General features: G+C 37.6%; 3 protein-coding genes across 4 annotated transcripts; 2 read left to right on the top strand and 1 right to left on the bottom strand.

Moving 5' to 3' along the window:
- Positions 1–239: 239 nt before the first annotated feature.
- On the top strand, positions 240–4,593 carry LOC103319557 (phospho-2-dehydro-3-deoxyheptonate aldolase 1, chloroplastic). The gene is made up of 5 exons (XM_008221107.2): positions 240–929; positions 1,153–1,430; positions 2,162–2,438; positions 2,728–2,973; positions 4,134–4,593. The coding sequence occupies exons 1-5, from the start codon at positions 375–377 to the stop codon at positions 4,398–4,400; spliced, it is 1,623 nt and encodes a 540-aa protein (XP_008219329.1). The 5' UTR covers positions 240–374; the 3' UTR covers positions 4,401–4,593.
- A 930-nt stretch (positions 4,594–5,523) lies between these two features.
- LOC103319558 (putative glycosyltransferase) lies at positions 5,524–14,071 on the top strand. 2 transcript variants are annotated; one of them, XM_008221108.2, is made up of 16 exons: positions 5,524–5,913; positions 6,185–6,295; positions 6,399–6,454; positions 6,602–6,744; positions 7,683–7,880; positions 7,983–8,182; positions 8,740–8,839; positions 8,936–9,520; positions 9,919–10,041; positions 10,920–11,000; positions 11,076–11,398; positions 11,524–11,781; positions 12,420–12,504; positions 12,603–12,828; positions 13,101–13,269; positions 13,711–14,071. In XM_008221108.2, exons 1-16 carry the CDS (start codon positions 5,765–5,767, stop codon positions 13,907–13,909), a joined length of 3,006 nt encoding a protein of 1,001 aa, XP_008219330.2. In that variant the 5' UTR covers positions 5,524–5,764; the 3' UTR covers positions 13,910–14,071. The 2 variants fall into 2 exon arrangements, with proteins under 2 accessions (XP_008219330.2, XP_088900448.1); XM_089044322.1 differs by having other exon boundaries at positions 5,581–5,913; positions 8,740–9,520.
- A 1,325-nt stretch (positions 14,072–15,396) lies between these two features.
- LOC103319559 (small ribosomal subunit protein eS6-like) lies at positions 15,397–17,640 on the bottom strand. Its single transcript, XM_008221110.3, has 6 exons — positions 17,501–17,640; positions 17,354–17,418; positions 16,837–16,894; positions 16,645–16,753; positions 16,265–16,537; positions 15,397–15,823 (listed from the first exon to the last, which is right to left on the bottom strand). The coding sequence occupies exons 1-6, from the start codon at positions 17,504–17,506 to the stop codon at positions 15,585–15,587; spliced, it is 750 nt and encodes a 249-aa protein (XP_008219332.1). The 5' UTR covers positions 17,507–17,640; the 3' UTR covers positions 15,397–15,584.
- Between the last annotated feature and the right edge of the window lie 3,396 nt (positions 17,641–21,036).

Below are 21,036 nucleotides of genomic sequence, written 5' to 3'. Positions count from 1 at the left end.
ACAAAATAAAATTCAGCTCGGCTCCCACGGCCTACGCAGCCTCTTAATCATATCATTACCAACCCTCGTATCACCACCACCTACCCTTTGCAAAGATACCAACTCATTCCAAGCAATTGACTTTCTTTCCAAAATTGTTGACAATCGAAATTACAAAACTACCCTTCGATACCAAGAGAACCCCAAAACTACCCGCACTCTGGCCTCAACTGCCCACCACCGCGTCTCTGCGAAGACACCCTGTTTCCTTATAAAATCCTCTCAATCTGTAACTCATCTTCCTCAGGTACTCTCTGAGATTTCTCTCTGCGATCTCATTTGTACCTTTAACATAAAAAAGAAGAAGAGAAAAATCTTTACAAAATCCAATAACAATGGCTCTCACAAGCAGCAGCTCTTTGATGCCCACCAAACCTGCCTTCATTCAAGGCCAGTCTCTCTTACCCTCTCCGAGAACTCACCAACCCTCTCTGCCCATCAGGCCCGTCAGGCCAATCGTGGCCGTTCATGCAGCTGAGCCTGCCAAGAACCCAGTTGTCTCCGATAAGCCAACTAAGCAGCAAAGTGCTCCAACGACGTCGTCTCCTTCTTCTTCGGCGAAGACCCACAATGCGGTTCCGGCGAAATGGAGCGTGGAGACCTGGAAATCCAAGAAGGCGCTCCAATTGCCCGACTACCCAAATCAGGAAGATCTCGAGTCGGTGCTTCGGACCATCGAATCGTTCCCTCCTATTGTGTTCGCTGGGGAGGCTCGGAGCCTAGAGGAGCGTATTGGTGAGGCCGCCATGGGCAACGCGTTTCTTCTTCAAGGTGGGGACTGCGCTGAGAGCTTCAAGGAGTTCAATGCCAATAACATTCGTGACACCTTCAGAATTCTCCTCCAAATGGGTGTCGTTTTGATGTTCGGAGGTCAAATGCCCGTTGTCAAGGTCAGGAATTTCCTCTAAATTATATGAAAGTTTCTGGGTAATTTGTATTTGCTTGAAAGTTGAGTAATTTCTGTGGAAGTTTGGGAATTGAAGGGAATTATGAATCAGGGTCATGATTGTTTTTTTAATTTTTTTTCTGGGTTCGTTTTTTTTATTGGAATTTGATTAATTTGTGTATAGTTTTGAGAATTAAAGTGGATTGTGGTCGTGGTTGGTTTTTTAGGTGGGAAGAATGGCGGGTCAGTTTGCGAAGCCAAGATCGGATCCTTTTGAGGAGAAGGATGGTGTGAAGCTGCCAAGTTACAGAGGGGACAATGTGAACGGAGACGCGTTCGATTTAAAGTCGAGGACTCCGGACCCTCAGAGACTGATCAGAGCCTACTGTCAATCTGCGGCTACTCTCAACCTTCTCAGGGCCTTCGCTACTGGTGGTTATGCAGCTATGCAGAGGGTCACACAGTGGAACTTGGATTTCACAGAGCACAGCGAGCAGGGTGATAGGTATGTTTCCTCAGTTTTACTATTTTAGATCGGTGACAGTGGAACTTGGATTTCACAAGCGAAAGACTTATTTACGAGAAAGTAATTTTATTTGGTCTGAGTTTGATGAGTTTATATCATATATACCCTCAAATCATTATCATTGCCTTGCCTGTCTGTTTGTTTCATTTCATATACTCAGTATATTCGTCCTTTAGATGTGTAAAGACCTTTTAACCTTTTTATGTCTTTTGTGCTTTGCCCCGCAAAGATTTATGCACACGCAGAATCTTAGTCTGCTTTTCGCCAATGAATTTTCGGGCCACACTGAGTAATCTTTTAGTGCGTGTGTGGATAGTGATGGATACTTAACCTTAATTGATGGTGTTTTGGTTTGTTCCTCCAAATAATCCAAAATCACATTCCTTTTGAGGCGGTAATGACTCATTGCAAGTTGTTTTTCAAAAAATTGTTGGAATCATATTCACATGATTTGAAGTGTGCCAAACTTCTAATTTCAATTTGGTTAGGTTTGGTATTCATACATGGTTATCATGATCTTGGCATGGCACCAGGAACTAGCATGTTGTGTTCAATTTGGTTAATTCTCATACCAAATTTTTGTCTAATAATAGCACAATTGGAATGTCATATTGATATGACTTTAAGTTTATCAAACTTTGAATTTTAATTTAATTAGGGTTGGTAATAATTTTACCTAATAACATGTTTATCCTGTTTTGGCATGGTAGATACCGGGAGCTAGCTTCCCGGGTTGATGAGGCCCTTGGATTCATGACTGCAGCTGGGCTTACAGTTGACCACCCTATCATGACAACCACTGAGTTCTGGACATCTCATGAGTGCTTGCTCTTGCCATATGAGCAGTCTCTTACTAGGTTGGATTCAACTTCCGGCCTTTACTATGATTGCTCTGCCCATATGCTTTGGGCTGGTGAGCGTACCAGGCAACTGGATGGTGCCCATGTTGAGTTTCTAAGAGGTGTTGCCAATCCCCTTGGAATTAAGGTAATTCATATCTCATATGGTGCACATGTCCTGTTCAATCAAATCATCTTTCCATATGTTGCTAAGATTACAGAAAAATGATATTGCTATGTTTAAATGGAGCAATGGCTCTTATAGTAGGTTCAAGTTTTGTAATAATAAACTAAATTGAAATGAATCATGTTTTGTCGAACTTCACTTTTGACTACTATGTGATTTTGATGCAGTTTGTACTTTAATGTGCATGACATTCTTATGGAATTTAATTATCGTGGAGGAGACTAATATAGGATCACTCTTTGTGATGCAGGTGAGCGATAAGATGGATCCAAATGAGCTTGTTAAGCTCATTGAGATTTTGAATCCTCAGAATAAAGCCGGTAGGATAACGGTGATCACAAGAATGGGAGCTGAGAACATGAGAGTGAAACTTCCTCATCTTATTAGGGCGGTCCGCAGGGCAGGACAGATTGTCACATGGGTTAGTGACCCAATGCATGGAAACACCATAAAAGCTCCATGTGGCCTCAAAACACGCCCTTTTGACGCTATAAGGGTATGATTCTTATCTTTTTCCTTTTTGCTTTGTTCAACTGTTAGCTTTACTGTTCTCATGTTGTAGGTTTGTGGGCAAAGGTTATTCTTTGGAATTCAAATCATATGCTGGTCACTTGTTTCTTTATACTGCAGAACGTTGGCCATTTGAAACACATAGAGGAATATATAACACAAGACAAGAATTATAACCATTTTAGGATGAAAATGAAGTATAATGAGAAATAGGAAAAAGGGAACAAGTAGAAAAAAGAAATTAAGCTCTCTTAGTTGATGTGATAGTAAATATAAAGGCTAAGTTGGTTCAGTGCAACTAATAGAGGAAATAATAAATGATTTTGTTGAAAGCTTAGCAGCCATGTGAACACAAAATAACTTTGATTTTTCTTGCACATTGCTTCAGTATGTGCTTGTTAGCTTTGTCCAATCAAATGCTTGTAGTCATGGTGCTTTCCATATTTTAAATTAGTTTTCATGAATCATGAGAACCCAGTGAACGACAATATTTTGTCACTGTTTGCTATTGGCTTCTTCACTTGATGGATCCTAGTCATCCACCAACTTTTGCAATTAAGACAAGGCCAAATTTCTGGTCTTCACAGTCCACATTGTTGAACAATTTAGAAGTTTGTTTGGTGTGGGGGCTGCCATCAAGTGTCCCGTTTGGTGCGCATTCTGTAGCTTTAAAGAAAGACATCCTCATCTTCTAGCAATTCACTCGTAAGAAGGTGCAAGATTCAGGTATATTAGGTGGGAAAAGACTTGTAGGCGTTAGGTATAACAGTTGTAAGATCTTCTTTTTTTTTTTTTTTTTTTGGGGTGGGGGTTGGAGAAAAAGGGAGAAAATATTGGTGGAATGTTTTAAAAGGTGATAGGTAAATGATTGTTTTAAAATTGACTTGGAATCAATCTTGCGTCACAAGCTACTCATTTTCTTAGCAAGAAACCAAAAAAGTCCTCTTTTGCACAATGCTTTCCTTGATGCCTTCTTAATTTATAATTATTACTTTGGTAGGTTGGATATTGCTTTACATGAGTTGTTTTCTGTGGTTGGTAGGACCTTGTATATGAGTATATCTGTTTAGTCGTGCGAATTAGAAATATTTAATTAAAAGGGATGTCTCACCAGTACCAAAACTTTATTACTTGTTATCTGTCCAGGCCGAGGTGAGAGCATTCTTTGATGTGCATGAGCAAGAAGGAAGCCACCCAGGAGGTGTTCATCTAGAGATGACAGGCCAGAATGTGACAGAATGCATTGGAGGGTCGCGCACTGTGACATTTGATGACCTTAGCTCACGCTACCATACTCACTGTGACCCAAGGCTCAATGCCTCACAATCTCTCGAGCTTGCCTTCATCATCGCCGAACGCCTTAGAAGAAGAAGGATCAAGTCACAGAGCTCCGTCACCTCGTTAGGTCTGTAGAATGGTTTAAGGCTTTAACACTGTGGTTGTTATTCTTTTTTTTTTTCTTTTTTCTTTTAAAGTTATTAGTGGCTGTGTAATATGTCACCGTCTTTAGAGTTGAATTTATGATGTGTGTTGTATGTGTATACTGGAAATGATGCTTTGAGACTTTGAACGGAAACAGAAATAAATTGGAACGTTGACTGGATAATGCGTTGCAATTTTGGTGCTTTAATATTTAATGTTCTTACAATGTGATGTGAATAATATTCTTGTTTTAAATTCATATTGGAGCCTGCTACATAAGGACATAATAGGTGGACCAAGTTGAATAAATTACTTCGACCAAAAAAATAAAGGTTGAATAAAGAAGAAGTCCACGAAGTTTATGAACCTTGGATTTGGTAGGTGAAGGCTTCAGATCAATCTGTCAGCCCAAATTTGTTTGAGCCCTCGAATTGAAGTTGAGTGTCTTTGGGTCAGAATTGATGGGTTTTGTTCTTCGTATCAATGTGAGGACATGTTTTTTTTTCTTGGGGTTAGAGATGAGAGGAACTGCTCAGCAAATGAAAACTGGACACAGTCTTGAGTGGGGCAGGTCCATGGAAGAATTTATCGTGAAACTGGCCTGGTATTTCCTTTAGTTGTCTCACGAAAGAGGATGAGACAAGTTATACCTTTGTCACATAAGAAGGCAACGCGTCACACACCATACTAGCTTTACAAAAATGTGACAAATTTGATGTTGTTAGATAGCTCGGATCGGAGATGAAAATGTTGATGTGGCAAGATAAGCAAAAATATCACATTTCCATTTCTCTAGACTGGACGATAATGCCAATATGGTATAGTTCAGTGAAAAAATGGTCTTAATTTGCAGATCAATAATATCATATTCGAACTCTCAAAATAGAATATTTTCAATTGCTTAGGTTGAATTAAACAATTCAAGATCTGAAAGGGGACTTTTTAATCATCCCTTTAATTTATTTGCTGAAGGTGTAAAGGTACGAAGATAATTAATGAGCATAGAGAAAAATAATTTTCGGAATTTTTTCAAGAGGGAAATGAGCACAAAAATTTAAAGAAGAAGGAAGAGAATAATAGCTGCTATATTCGCGCTTTTCTTTAACACGCCGTATAGCGCGAATATTTGGTCCACCTCTCCACCCAAAAAACCCAAAAAATAGGAAAATTCGAAATAGCGTTGAAATTCCGCGTACACGGTATAACCGCTGCACAAAAAACACGTTACGTCGACGCGGCAAATCCGATTGCAAAAACCCAAAGCCCCCGCCTCTCCCTCTCTCTCTTCTCTTCTTTTCTTGCAGTTGCATACTCACAATTTCACAACATACAGCTTTCTATCAAGTTCAATTGCAATGGAGAATTCTGAAGCCCATGCGTTGGGTCTCAGAGATCGCAGGCCAGATGCTCTCGGAAACTTCCGAGTCCTCCCTGACGACCTCATCTGTGACATCTTGGAATACCTGACCCCTCGCGACGTTGCTCGCCTCGCTTCCGTTAGCAGGTTCTTCAATCCACCGCCTTTGTTCTTTTCTCTTTTGCTCTCCCTTTTCCCGTTTGAATTTTGAACTTTGGGATTTCGATACGTGTTTCTACGTGAAATGTTGGTGGTCTGATTCGAAGTTAGCATTTTGGTCATTGGTTCAATTGCAGAATCTTATGGAGATGCTCTTAAATTGAGATTTTAGTTTTGGATTAAATTTCATTTTTTCCATACACGGCCAAAGATTTCATTTTTCCTGTTACTTATGTATTTGCTGCTCTTTGGTATGCAGTGTGATGTACATACTATGCAATGAAGAGCCGCTTTGGATGAGTATATGCCTTAGCAGACTAGATGGTCCACTTCAGTATAAAGGTTCCTGGAAAAAGACGGCACTGTATTTGTATGTATCAGAGTATAAATTATGCTTTTTTTTTTTTTTTGCTTTCTATCTCTACATTAAGTTTTCGGAATTTGAGACCATGGTTTTGTATTTTTTAATGCAGAGAGCATGTACCATATGAATGTGATGAGGCTTGCAGAAAACCACTTAATTTTGATGGTAATTGATATCATGTATTTTGAATAGAGCTCACCTTCTGGAGGCTCTTGTTATTTTATGATGGTGCAAAATCTTCTTTGAGTATATTCATTTATTTATTTATTGCCCCACTGAAGGTTTTAGTCATTGCCTATCCACTTGCTGCAGGATTCAACTCGTTGTTCTTGTACAGAAGATTTTACAGGTGCCATACCACATTGGATAGTTTTTCTTTTGACGATGGGAATGTGGAAAGAAAGAAAAACCCCACTTTGGAAGAGTTTTCTCGTGACTATGATGGGAAGAAACCGGTATGGTGATGATGATTCATTTTTGAATTAACACAGTGGGATTAAGATTTCCATCTTCCTCCCATTGATTATATGCAGACACAATCTTCTGTTAAATTATGGTTTTACATTAGAGGGAAGGATGCTCTTTCATTGGGCCCGCTTGAACATATTGCAGTTGGATCTTGACCCACAAATGTATTCTAAGTTTTTAGAGACTGATGACATATCACAGAACAAATCAAAGATAGTTTCTTTTCCAATTTCAGGAATGTTTTTTTTCATATCTTCACCACGGCCACCACTCAATTAACACTTTTCCACAACATACCGCCCCTGCTGCTAATTCAGCCACAACACACCCTCCATTACCATCCCCTCGGCATCATCACCAGTAACGCAGCACCAACATTAGCACCTTTCTGTTACCATCCCATTGGTATCATTACCAGTAACACTTTACTAAACACAACCCCAGCTGTTGCTATTCACTACCACAGCCTACCACGTCTGTTGGAAAAGGAGCCAATAAACCCCCTTTAATCCTTAAATCACCAGTACCTTTATGCCCGCTTCGGCCATGCTTCTGATTTCACAGCTTCAAATTTCTGCACTCCCCCAATGACCTATAGTTTACTACCAAGCTTTCATCTCCAATTTTAAACTACAGATAGAACCAAAAAGTTTCACATTTTGATTGTAGTCACCATTTCACTAGTGTTCTCTATGGTATTTATTTTATTCTGGGAGAAAAAAAAAAAAGGAAACAGGAGATGAAAACCTGGGGTTTTACCAAATTTGACCTTTCCATATGCCAAAATTTGACTTAGTAGAAGTTCTTGTACTACAGAGAATTTTTTGTTGCAAATCGGCAATCAAGATCAGTATGCAATTATGCTTGTACATACGGACTGGTGGTTTATGTTATTCACATAGTTTGCTGCCAAAAAATTAACCAGGTTTTACTCACTGGATTGGCTGATGCTTGGCCTGCAAGGCATACATGGACATTTGACCAGTTATTGCAGAATTATGGAGATATAGCTTTCAAGATTTCGCAAAGGAGTGCACGCAAAGTCTCAATGAAATTCAAAGATTATGTTGCATACTTGAAAATTCAGCATGATGAGGATCCCCTGTATATTTTCGATCACAAGGTGCTCAATGGGTCTGTGTGTCTGTGTGAGTGCATATTTGTATGATTTTTCTTTTTATTCTTATGATGTGCAATGTAACTTTTATTATTATTTTAAAAGCAGTTTGGAGAGGTTGTTCCGGCCCTGTTGAAAGATTACAGTATACCTGATCTATTTCAAGAGGACTTCTTTGATGTTTTAGATAGAGAGAAGCGACCTCCATTTAGATGGCTCATTATTGGGCCACAGAGGTCTGGTGCCTCTTGGCATGTTGATCCAGCTCTGACCAGTGCCTGGAATACGCTACTAGTCGGACGTAAGAGGTAAAGTTCTTTTTTTTTTCCTTCTCAAAAGCTCATGTAGTTAAGAATATGATACTGTTAATGGAATCCATTCTATGATTTAGTTAAGAGGTACAGCTTATGCTTGTGCTAGTTGAGGACCTGGGGTTGATAAAACTGTTACATTTTATGAAATTACTATTTTTGTTCTGCTGCTGTTTCTAAATTTTGTACCAATTATAGTCTCATTTGTGCTCCTTTGTAGTCCAGGTTGGATTTGGTTTACTGATATTTTCTTTATTCTTTTTGTCTTCCCAACTCCTGCCAAGTTCTCCTTAATATGATCATTAATGGATAGGTCCTGATCTTATGCCTAAGGCATGAGGATACTGCTGACCAAGAAAGACTTAGGAATATCATCAAAATATTCATCTAATGCATTCCATAAACCACATACTTTCTGCCCTATTGATTATTCCACCATACATCATTTCCCTTTTGTTGAATTGGCTGAATAATGTTGTTCTCATCTTTTTTGGGACTGTTTGCAATTAAATAATAGAGGTCTAGGAGGTAACCCATCTGTTATGTTTGTGAAGGTGGGCCCTGTATCCTCCAGGAAAAGTACCTCTAGGTGTCACAGTACATGTAAACGAAGAAGATGGTGATGTAAATATTGAAACTCCATCTTCACTGCAGGTATTTTTTTTTCAGATAATTCCAATCCTCTGGTTTTTCATGTATTCTATTGTGAGTGTTAAGTTGTTATTATTGGTTCCTTTTATTGTGTTTCAGTGGTGGCTAGATTTTTATCCACTTCTTGCTGATGAAGACAAGCCAATAGAGTGTACCCAACTGCCAGGGGAAACAATTTTCGTTCCGAGTGGATGGTGGCACTGCGTCCTAAATCTGGAACCAAGTATTGCTGTTACTCAGAACTTTGTCAATCCCAAAAACTTTGAGTTTGTGTGTTTGGATATGACACCTGGGTATCGTCATAAGGGAGTTTGCCGTGCTGGATTACTTGCACATGAAAAAGGCAATTATGAGGATGCCACAAACAATATACTATATGATAGAGATGATTCTAGTTTCTCAGATCTGGCTAGGAAAGAGAAAAGAGTCAGAACTCTTGAACCTGTAGAAAATCAAAGAAGTGGAAGTATGAGGAATGGTGCCTATCATCACCATAATTTACAACAAAGAAGTTACCAGGGTTTTTCTTATGATGTCAATTTCTTAGCCATGTATCTGGACAAAGAGAGAGATCACTACAACTCTCCTTGGAGCTCAGGCAATTGCATAGGGCAACGAGAAATGAGGGAATGGTTATTTAAGCTTTGGTTGGGAAAACCAGGAATGAGGGACTTAATCTGGAAGGTACTTATACTTGTTAACCTATTCTTTTTGCTTGCCAAATTGGCTTTTATATATATTAATGAAGAGGTTACAGGTGACATATATTTAAGAGAGTTAAGAGTATTTGCTTTATCCTGGAAGACAGATGAGGACTTTCTTGCCCAGGTTTTAATGTGTAAAGTGGTAGATCCTTTCCCAGTGACATCTACCTTTGAGGGATGCCCCTCCACATTCCATAACTACCGTGTTTACGTGCGCATGTACAACTTAGTAAACATCTTCATGTTTGAAAGATTTGTCCGATGTTTTGTCTCTTATGGGCTTCTTGTTTTCAGTTTAATTTGTTGAAAGGAGAACCTCCAGTTTCTTTTCTTTTGCTTTTTACTTGTATTGTGATGATTTTTTGCTCTGAATGTCAGGGAGCTTGTCTTGCATTAAATGCGGAAAGATGGTTAGAATGCCTAGCAGAAGTTTGTGCATGCCATAATTTGCCTTCTCCAACAGAAGATGAAAGGCTTCCTGTTGGCACGGGCAGCAATCCTGTAAGTTAAAGTTATTGTATAGAATCTGTGGCAAATTTCTGAATATATATGTCTGCTGACGTCTCCATTTCAACATACTGCCTTTATTACTTTTTTTAGTATCTTGGACTCATAATTTAACTTTGTTAAGGCTCACCAATGCCAGGGCATTCTTTATTAGTTTCTTAAGATAATGATAAGATAATTTTTTGAAACAAGCGAGATATTGTTAAAGCATTACATCTATGTACAATGCGTGGATAAGGAATCCATACTTGAATTACTAGGAGCAAAAACAAGAAGAAAAATCTAACAAAGGAAGGTAATGAATACCACTGAATCTGCCAGATCAACTCAGCTGTGGGTGGTGGTGATGTATAATTCAGGATTGGATCGGTAGCTATGTTCCAATTCAAGCTCTGACCAAATGACTTGGATTATGATCTACCAAGCTCGAAGGCTGACTTATCTCCTTGAAGTAGCCAGTTTTGTTATATCTTATAAGAGATAAGAGTGAGGATACCAGTGACTAGTCATTTTCTGAGAAAATAATCAGTTAACATTAGGCCCACAGAGCATATTAAAATCATCATGGGCCACCACAGAACGAGGTTTATTACCTAGAAGTATTATAAATCTTAATAATTCCCCTTGAAAATTACCATTAGGGTGGGCAGTTGAGGGGATGATAGATTATGAGGGAGGTCCAAACTTTTCTATTATTATTTTTCTTGATTCATTAGAGCTTAGTTTGTTGAGTTAATATGTTTAGCTTCAGGGCATTTCATGAAAAAAGAAGAGGTATGTTATGAGTATTTGGGCAATAGATGATTCTGTCCAGCCCGAGAGTGAAGTTTTGTTAAGATTCTCTCCTAATGGCTCTTAATCACTTCCAACAGGTTTATCTCTTGACCAACTATGTAGTCAAAATTTTTGTAGAGGAAGGGCTGGAAACCTCACTTTATGGTTTAGGCACTGAGGTATTATCTTTCTTTTTAATTCTTTTCTTTGCAGAATTTTTTACATGCATCTAATATTTTTGTGCGCATTTACAGCTTGAGTTTCACAATCTCCTATGCAACTTCAACTCCCCTCTGAAAAATCACATACCTGATGTTTTGGCAAGTGGGATCATTTATCTTGAACATGGAATTTATAGAATTGTACCTTGGGATGGCAACAGAGTTCCTGATGTGATTGCTAAGTGCAATCTTATTCCTGAGAAGTTCAAATCAGATGTTTTTCCCTTTGGTGTATGGAGTAAGAAACAATTTGAATACAGAAAAGCATTATATGAACCCATCAGTGCGACTGAAGGCAAACGGATATGGCCATATCTTATAACAAAACGGTGCAAAGGGAAAATATATGCAGAGTTGTATGTGTAGTGTATATGTTCCTTCTTTTAGTTCAAGTGCTGCTCAAGTTTTTTCCTTTTAGACTTGTTAGAGGTAATATTGGCATAGCTCCTTAATGGGCCTTGTTTTGTTTCAAACTTTGCAGAAGAGATACCATGCCATTTGAAGACACGCTGAACTTAGCATCCTTTCTGGGAGAGCAGCTCTGTAACCTCCATCTCCTGCCCCTTCCACCTCTTAGTATCTCAAATTTCTCAGATATTGAACAGGAAATAGATCTGCCCTTGACTAACGGTGGTATGGAGGCTGTTCCTGATAAACCAGAAATTCCAGCTGAATGGAATATTTTCATCAGAACTCTAATCAGGAAGAAGAAGGATCTATCAGGTCGCTTGAGTAAATGGTATTTCCTTACCTATCACAAGAAGAACTTTCCTTTGTTAGATTTCATAACTTGTTTAATTTATAGTCCTGTTGACAATATTTTATTATATTCCTAATGTTAGAGTTATAAGCTGACCTTCTTGGAAAGTTATGATGAGGTCATGCTGTGTTTATGATGGACACAGATTGTTACACAGCAAACCCCTCAGTAGCATCTATACTTGAGTAAGCGCATGGGGTTTTCAACCAAATTTATTTCACTTTCGGGTGAAAATACTGTGCTAAACACATATCTGTTATATTTCTTATGTAATTTATGTAGTTTACCAATGTTTATATGTTACAACGAAATTTATATTTCTTATACATATGCCACATGTTTTTTTTTCATGTTTGTGCTGGTATTGGTATCAATGCTTGTATTTTTGTCTTTTTGCGCTCCTGTTTGTATGTTTGATGTCCTGTGGTGTTGCAGAACTGGGTTTTCTTAAAACTGATATATATTCTATTGAATCTTCTATTCTTTGGTACATGTGCTGGTGGTCAAATATATTATGAGTGCAATCTGAGCTCCAACTATGGATATCCTTAATGTTTTAAACTTGGTATCGGAGTATTAAACGGACAGCTATTAAGTATCTCAATTTCACTGTGCAGGGGAGATCCAATTCCTAGCACACTAATAGAGAAAGTCAATGAATACATCCCAGATGATTTTTACAAGTTGCTTTACATATTTGAGGTTTCTACCACATCCCGCCCTTTTAGCAAACATGTCAAGATCAATTTCTCTTAGATTTTTAATGTGATTTTTAACATGTTGACCATATATGGTTTCAGGATGAAAATGGCTTAAACAAAGTTGGTAAACTTTGTTCCTGGATACATTCGGATATCATGGATGACAATGTTCACATGGAACCATGTGGTGTTCATTCTTGCTTGATTGGGAACACCAACGGCACTGACACGGTAAATAATGGTTTGGTGAATGGCAATGGCGACAGTGTAGGGAGTAAATCATGGCGTCCTAACCACATTCTTGATTTCAGCGATCTTTCTGTAGGTTGGTATTTATTATTGAATAGTGTTCCATGTGTTGCTATTACTTACATAATCGTATTGGTATTTGGATCATTTGTCCTTTTCCATTTAGGAATGCAGGCTATTTTCATCATGTGTCTTTGTTTATAGTCAATATGTCTATTCAATTGGAACAAAGTAGGGCTGTAAATCAGCTCGTTACATTTCAAGTTTGAGTGGTTTCATATTGGCTTTCTAATATCATGTTCGCTCATATGAACTGTTGTCAGGTTGATTATTTTATTTCTTTTGCAGGTGACCCCATTTATGATTTGATACCCATATACTTGGATATATTTAGAGGTGATCGCTCTCTCCTTGAGCAATTTTTAAGAAGCTATAAACTTCCTCTAGTGAGAGGAGTGTCACAGAATGAGTCTGTTAAGGGTGGCGATAAGTTTGGACGGCTTTCCTACCATGCCATGTAAGTAATAATTCCCATAGATGCTTGCTTATGACGTTTTCTCAATTTAGTTGGCAGTTGGTCAGTTAATGTTCTTCATTTACATCGAGATAATTTAGACATTTTCTGTGGTATACATTACGTTATCCATGCGCTATCCAAACTATGGAAAAATTCAGCAAAAATAGTATGCAGCAGATTTTGGATTAAGGCTAGGTAACAAAACACTAGTCTTGGAATTCTGACACAGCCAACCGATTATTTACTGTGTCGCTCTGGTCTTGGTGCCTGAGATGGGTCCTGACTCTTGACATGGGAAAAATTATAGATTAACTCTCTCATTCGTTTCAAATGGAAGCTAATGGTTACTTTGCTGTTTATGTTTTAACAACTTTGGTATGAACCGTTGCCCGAACCATGAGAGTGGGTGTTTGATTAGTTTTGGATGATTCATTTCTGCAGGTCCTACTGTATTTTGCATGACGACAACGTCTTGGGAGCTATTTTTAGTCTCTGGGACGAACTCAAGACGGCGAAGACATGGGAAGAAGTTGAGCAGGTAGTATGGGGAGAGTTGAATAATTACAAAGGTTTCCCTGGATCATCATCATCTTCTGCATTTCTCTCATCGTTGGAGCCTACAACTCCCACAACATTGTAGCACTTTTGGGAGCAGACATTCTTCATTGTGACAGTGTGTGTACCATGATTATTTTTGGCAGCATTGACTTGCTAACTTATTGTCTTATTACTTCGTAAGGTCAAAAGTTTCAGGAAACTTTACTTATTTAAATAGATTTTAATCATTTTATATTTTGGAAAATGATCATACCAATATTAAAATTGGGACACTACTTGCCTCTTTATCTATAATAGGATATTCCTCCATGTGAATCATAGTTTAACACATGCAAAAATAATTCACCAAAAACACGAGGAAAAAGTTATGCACACATGTCACATTGTTATTGGTAAGAATATAGGAGTTCCTACTTACCTGATAACTATTAATAATATAGGAGCTCCTATTTACCTGATAAGGAGGGAAATATTTTCCTTAAAATTGTTAATACTGATTCTAACCTGCCCAATCCAATAAGAATATAGGAGTTCCTACTTACCTGATAACTATTAAGAATATAGGAGCTCCTATTTACCTGATAAGAAGGGAAGTATTTTCCTTAAAATTGTTAATACTGATTCTAACCTGCCCAATCCGACATTGCAACCAGTTCAACATCTATTGTTTGTGTAAATTTAATATGTACAGGATCAAGTGAATACACGTTAAACCTACTCTGTCGGTTTATTTAAGCCAATTTATTAACCATATCTTTATAGAGCAAGATTCATTCAGAATATAATTTGAAGTTCATCAGGGATGCAAGCCACCGAAGCGCGTTGGTTTTTACATATACTTCAAGCCATACCTAGTCCGAACTCCTGCATAGTAGGCTTGGAGGAACAAACTGTTGCTATTGGTGTATACAAGAGCCAAGCCGAATATCAGTGTTCAAGATTGATTCGATTAATCAATCGAGCTTATAGATGTAGGTTAGGCTAGTTAATTAGGATAGTGAGTCCGTACTCTTCTCATCCGAGTTTGAACCCTCATTCTGTAACTTAGACTAATTAGGATAGTTTAGACTATCATTTATATATAAAAAAATAAAAAAATTAATCGAGCTTTGACTTGAGTTGGATTTGCTTTTTTCTAAGTTCACCTTTGAACACTCTAAAAAGCCATTTGAAAAATACATTTTTTGACACAAATTTCAGTCAAGAAAATACGAACATGATATTTAAGAACGGTGTAGAGTCGATATAAACTTCAAAATTGGATAGAATTGCATTAAAATCGAAGGACCGAGGATACCCTTGAGCTACAAGCCCCTTGCAGCCAACAATTATCAGTTCTACTGAAACTATGATAAAATGAAGATTCTTTATCTGTATTAGTGCCTCGGGTAAAGATGGGTTACAGAGCTGCTCTCACTGCCATTCAGAATTCGAATGAGGATATTAGAGCATGTCGAGAGTATAAGAACTCTCAATTTGTGGACTGAATTCAAGTTCAGTTTAAGGTAACAAGCATCTGAGCTTATCTAGCATGAAATCGAAAGGGTAAACATCCAATAATTAAGGCTCTTGAATAGAAAGCTCCAATATATTAATCAAAAGGGAAAAGCTTTCATAGTGAAAAATCCAATAAACTCAACAGCAATAGAGAAAGCACTTTAAGCAGTCATTAGGTACCACAAAAACTGAAAAAAAACATACGAAGATAATGCAGTAACATCCATACTTTAACCAAAACTCAATGACTTAGCACACATCTATGCTGCAATAGATGGCTTTGAGGCAGCAGACAGCCTGGACCTCTTCTTGGCTAAACTCTCACTACGTCGATCCCTTTGTTCCTTCAATCTTGAGGCAAGGAGTTTCTGGTACTCAGCAGCTTCAGACTTGGCCTTTGCAACCCTCTTCTTTTTGTCTGCAATTCTTGCCCGCTTCCTTTGCAGGGTCAGTGGGGTGACAAGTCTCTGAATCTTGGGAGCTTTACTCACCTTCTTGCCTGCCAACAACACAAAACCAACAAGCTTAGTAAACCAGCAAACAGAACCAATCTGATATGACATTACAATACAACACAAATAGATAACATTTTAAAAGTCCTAACTGTATCTGTTTTATTCACTTTGAGGAGATTTTCAATAAAACATCAGTTATTCAAAAAGCATTCCAACAAAGGTTTTCGAACATAAGAAAGTCAAACAATTCATTAAGTTGATACATTAAAAGTGCATCAGCATATTATATCACATAACAAGGATTTGGCCAAATTCTGTCGCCCCACCACATGTGCCTTGTTATGTAACCCTGGAGAGGAACCTTGTCTATAAGATAGAACATGTTGAACCATCAAGGTGGCTCTACCATCTAAAAATCCAAAGCAGCAAAATGCAACAATCCCAGTACATGAGAATACCAAATGATACAAATTAAGAAACCTTACCAGTCTTTGATGTAAATGATCTGCGGTATGTGTTGACATACTTCCGAACATCATCGACCTTTGATAGATTGAAGAGTTTACGGATCTTAGAAGCCCTCTTCGGACCTCTCATCCTAGGTTTCTCAGTGTCAGTCAATCCAGGAAGGTCACTTTCACCCTTCTTCACAATCACCAAGTTCAAAACAGAAAGGTCAGGGCTGACAATGCAACCACGAACAGACTTTCTCCTCCTCTCACCATTCCTCCTTCCATAACCACGGAAGCACGGGGTTCCTGGAAAAAATATTTAAAAGGTTTATTAAGATGCAGGAAAGTAAGCTTCTACAAACTTCGGTCATGAATGCAAAAAATATAGATATAACACGAGGGTCGCTCAGAACCTCTGTGTAGCAAGAGGCGAACACGGCCGGGGGTCAACACTCCCTGCTTCATTGGAAACCCTTGCTTGTCACATCCTCCCATAATTTTGAAGACGTATCCCTTAAATTCCTGTTCACAAGTAAAAGCCATTTACAGAACTTGTAAATCAAAGAAGGGTTGGGCAAATGAAAAAGAAAAGGCAAGTTGTATACCTCTCCAAGAGCATCACCGCTGACCTCCTGGGAGATTCTCTTGTCAAAAAATGCTCGCCTACAGTCACAACAGGAGGAAAAAATCAACTCTTTGCGCAAGGAAAATGGATAATAAACTGAAAGTATCTAGAAAACTGCTAGTTCAAAATATACGAGACTAAATCTACATAGAATATGAATTACAATGCTATTACTCAACTGAATATAAGAACCTAATGTTCTAAGCAAACTTGTTCTTAATAAAATGATAATTTTCGAGAATGCCAGCAAAACACAAAAAAAAAACCTAACAAACAGCTGTTTGGTTTAAAATCTAAGAGCCTAATAATCAAATTAAGCTGATGGTCCAACATAAGCATCTGAAATGCAAAGCTAGCATTCAAGTAATACCAACTAAACATTCAAAACATTCTTAATCTTGAAACAAGAGCTACAGATAAATAATTTTATGATAACAATTGCAAAAGATGAAAACACAATGACATTTCAAGCAAACCCAAGTCGATAAGAACGTTACAGTTTGTGGTCATCGTCGATTTCGAGCTTCTTCTGGCAACCAGTGGTGGGGTTGGCGATGTTGAACTGCAAAGAAAGATTAAGACAGTGAGACCCAAGAAGACAGAAACAGAGAGAAAGCGGAGAAAGGAAGTCATGGAGGCAAAACCTTCATCTTGGCTCTCAGATGCGAGCAGAGGCGCTGCGGCTGCGACTGAGAGAGAATGAAGATGTGAGGAAACTATGCTCTCTGATTAGGGTTTTGAATGGCCTGAAAGGGCTCTTATATTTGGGGTTGGGGGTTTATTGTGGGTAGTTTGGTACGAATTTTTGGATGGAGGCCCAAGCCCAAGCCATGACTGCTCATGGGAGTTGGGTTCACCTCCGTTGAAAGTTCAAAGCCCAGTGAGTGATACCATAAAACTTTAGGGGGATATTTTTTGTTTGTTTTTATTTACTGTGGAGGTTTTTGAGGTGACCTTGCGTATGAACCAGGAAATTTAAGATTATTAACAAGGCATTTTAAAATCATAGAAATTAATGTTTTAAATTTTTTGAAATTCCTTGTTTGGCAAACCTAAAATATAGTGGCACATAAATAATTAACCATTCGTCTATAAATCAAGTAGTGGTATTAGTTGAATTGACTCAAGCTTTTGTGTGTTTCCAAGTGATCATGGGTTCAAGCCTCCATGATATGTGTGTGTGTGAGTTTCTCTCATTCTCCTTCCTAACTTTGACAACAACAAAAATCAAGTGGTGGTAATGGGTGGTAATATCATGTGTGATGTTAATAATGAGGTTGCTAATGGTAAGGTGGTGGCGATCATGGTGGTTGAGTGGTGGTGGGGTGGTAGCGATGACAATGGAAGTGAGGGTGATTATGGTGGTCATGACACGGTGACGGTAAAAGTGGTGGTGATAATGACGCCAACAGTGGTAGCAGAAATTGTGGTGGTGTCAACAGTGATGGCAATAAGGATGATGGTTAGATAGTAGTGGTGATGGTCATGACCACACTATGTGGGCTGTAGCCGAGAGAAGAAAAAAAATTTCAAACCTATAAAGCTTAATATATTAACCTAAAAATAAATAAATAAACACAATTTCATGCATTACCAACACCTATACGCATAGTTAGAGGTCTGCTACGTTTGTAGTTGCTATCAAAGACGGTTTCATGTTTGTATTTGCAACAAAGACTGTCCCAACACCGATAAGCATAGTAAAGGTTAAAGTCTTTATTAGCCCTAACTGTCCAATTTTAATCTTTTGCATTGATTTGCCTCTAACAAACAAGCATTATTGTAAATGAAAATCACCTTTTTGCTAATAATATGGCTATAATTCAATTTTTTTCTTGTGTGTGCAACTATTGTAATTTATATGATTTCATGTATACTTTTATTTATAGAAAGACTATAAAAACTGTAAGTACCCAAACAAAAAAAAAAAAAATCATTAGAATTTAAGCTAATAACTTTAGCTAGCTTGCCTATTGAAAAATTCCCAAAAAAAAAAAAAAAAGGATTTATTGTTCATAAAAACAAGAAAACAAAAATGGTATGTTAGACCATCTCAAAACCACAGCGTTAAAAGCCAAATTTAAAATTTTTAGCCCGAAACTCATCTTTAATCCATGTATTGCATAGGGCTAAAAACCTATATGGGCAATAAGTTGGGCTAAGTTTTGCCTGATGTTTGGCCTGGACTGGAAAGAGTGGAGCCCACGGAGAGGGGAAAAAGTAGCCCACGTGAAGCTATTGTTGGAGCGGGCCCCACGTGACGCAACTGTGGATGTGGAAAGAAGAAGAAGAAGTGTATTTCGCGTGACGAGTGCTACTTAAAGAGCTGTTGAGATTGAACGACTCAAATTTGAAGTGGATGTTCATTTTTTTTTTTCACTTTCCCCTAACGGTAACATCATCCAACGGCGCAAAAAATTCCATATAGATTTCAATGAGAAAAATATATCCTACGGTCAAAATAATATTTTAATTACTCTTATACAAATTTATAAATAAACCCAATCCTAGATATGTATTTATAAAAAAACCCAAACACTATTTAAACATAGAAACACACCCAAAATCAACCCCAAAGTCAACAATTGTATATTTTTTGGGTGTGTTTATAAATGGGTTTTGAGTGTGTGTAATGATGGGTTTTGGGTGTGTTTATAAAGTGTTTTGGGTGTTAGGTTTTTTTATAATTTCAGCTCTCATTTTGGGTGTTTTAGTGAAACTCCCTTAATCTAAATCTAATCCAACCCCAAAACTCATTCCAAACTCTATAAATAACAGTCCACTTGTTAAATAATCCACCAAATTCAATTTCTTAACCTTTTCACTTTATTTGATGTTGAATATGGCCCCCAAAACCCCTAAGATGTGTTAATTGGAAACCACGAGAATATGAGGCATCATGCAAAGGGTGTGGGTATGTATCTTTGAAGATGGGATGGTTATCAACCAAATTACACCTTTGGGTATTGTGTGTACTAGAAGTTTTTGGAGAATAATCCGGATAATGTTTGGATCGGAGCCTCGAACACCGGAAGCCATTGCTTCTCGATTCAAGATCATCAACTAACAATATTATCTATGGAAGACATGTTTGATTAAGGCTATTGCACCCTACAAGTGGCTCCAATTTAAATGACTTGGTTAGTATTCAACTTTTAAAGTTCATATTGTGATTTTATTTTCATGTTGTAACTTATCGCTTCTATTGTACAGCCTTCCCACGTGAACTAATTGTAAGAAGGAGAATGATATTGAAGGAGATTGTGTGTTTGGTTGGATAATAACTCTACTTAAATAGACAAGGTAATGAGGTTGGAAAAGAAGATGAGAAGAAATCATGATAAGATACAAAGATATAAGAAGTAGGGTAAACAAAGATTCCCACCCACTAAAATGGAAAGATGACAAAATGAGATTACCTACATGTCTAATCATAATTGAATGAAGATAGGAAAAAAAAGGGAAATATGAGGGAATTCAATGAAGAGAGATGGACAAGAGTTCAAAATATTATTGAAAGAAGACAATAGGAGATGGAAATTCATTGCACACATAGGTTGTTGGAATTTTTGCGAGTATTTCAAGCTACAAAAAGAAATTTCATTACTTAATTATGTTGAATTTAATTCTCCAGATTTTTGTGTGTATTTTCTTCCCTTTAAAATTGAAATTATTTTGTGTATTTATTGTATAATATGAACTTAACAGTTATGAATTTATTATATTATATAAGTGTTAAGTATCTTATTTGATTGGGTTTTAATTTTGTGTTATTGGTGTGGTCTTATAATTGCTTTCAATATCATTTTCATGTCGTCGCCTTCATTTAAAGATTTGAATCCAAAAATAATTTATGAGTTTTGTTTGACCAATTATTGTTTTCAATTGCTATATTGATTTTTGTCAATTATAGCTATTAAGTTGTGAAAAAGGGGCATACCTTTTCATGTGTTTTATTAGAATGGTACAATGCCTAAAGACAACCAATTATAAAAAGCCTTAGGCTAGTTGGATGAAAGGAGGAGCAACATTGGAGCAGCATGTTTCAAGCAACCTTTGTTCACCCGACCCAAGTATTGCGAGTGTATGCTTATGAGGGTCAAGGTTGATGTATCTTGAAGGATATGACGCCATACAACCTTGCTACATCGAGACATCGTCTTCAAAGGGCGAAATCTAC

Source organism: Prunus mume, linkage group LG2 (genome assembly GCF_029339155.1).
Source record: "Prunus mume cultivar Tortuosa linkage group LG2, ASM2933915v1, whole genome shotgun sequence".
NCBI classification, from domain to species: Eukaryota; Viridiplantae; Streptophyta; class Magnoliopsida; order Rosales; family Rosaceae; genus Prunus; species Prunus mume.
Note: the sequence above shows the minus strand (reverse complement) of the source record. Positions and strands in the feature narration are given on the sequence as shown.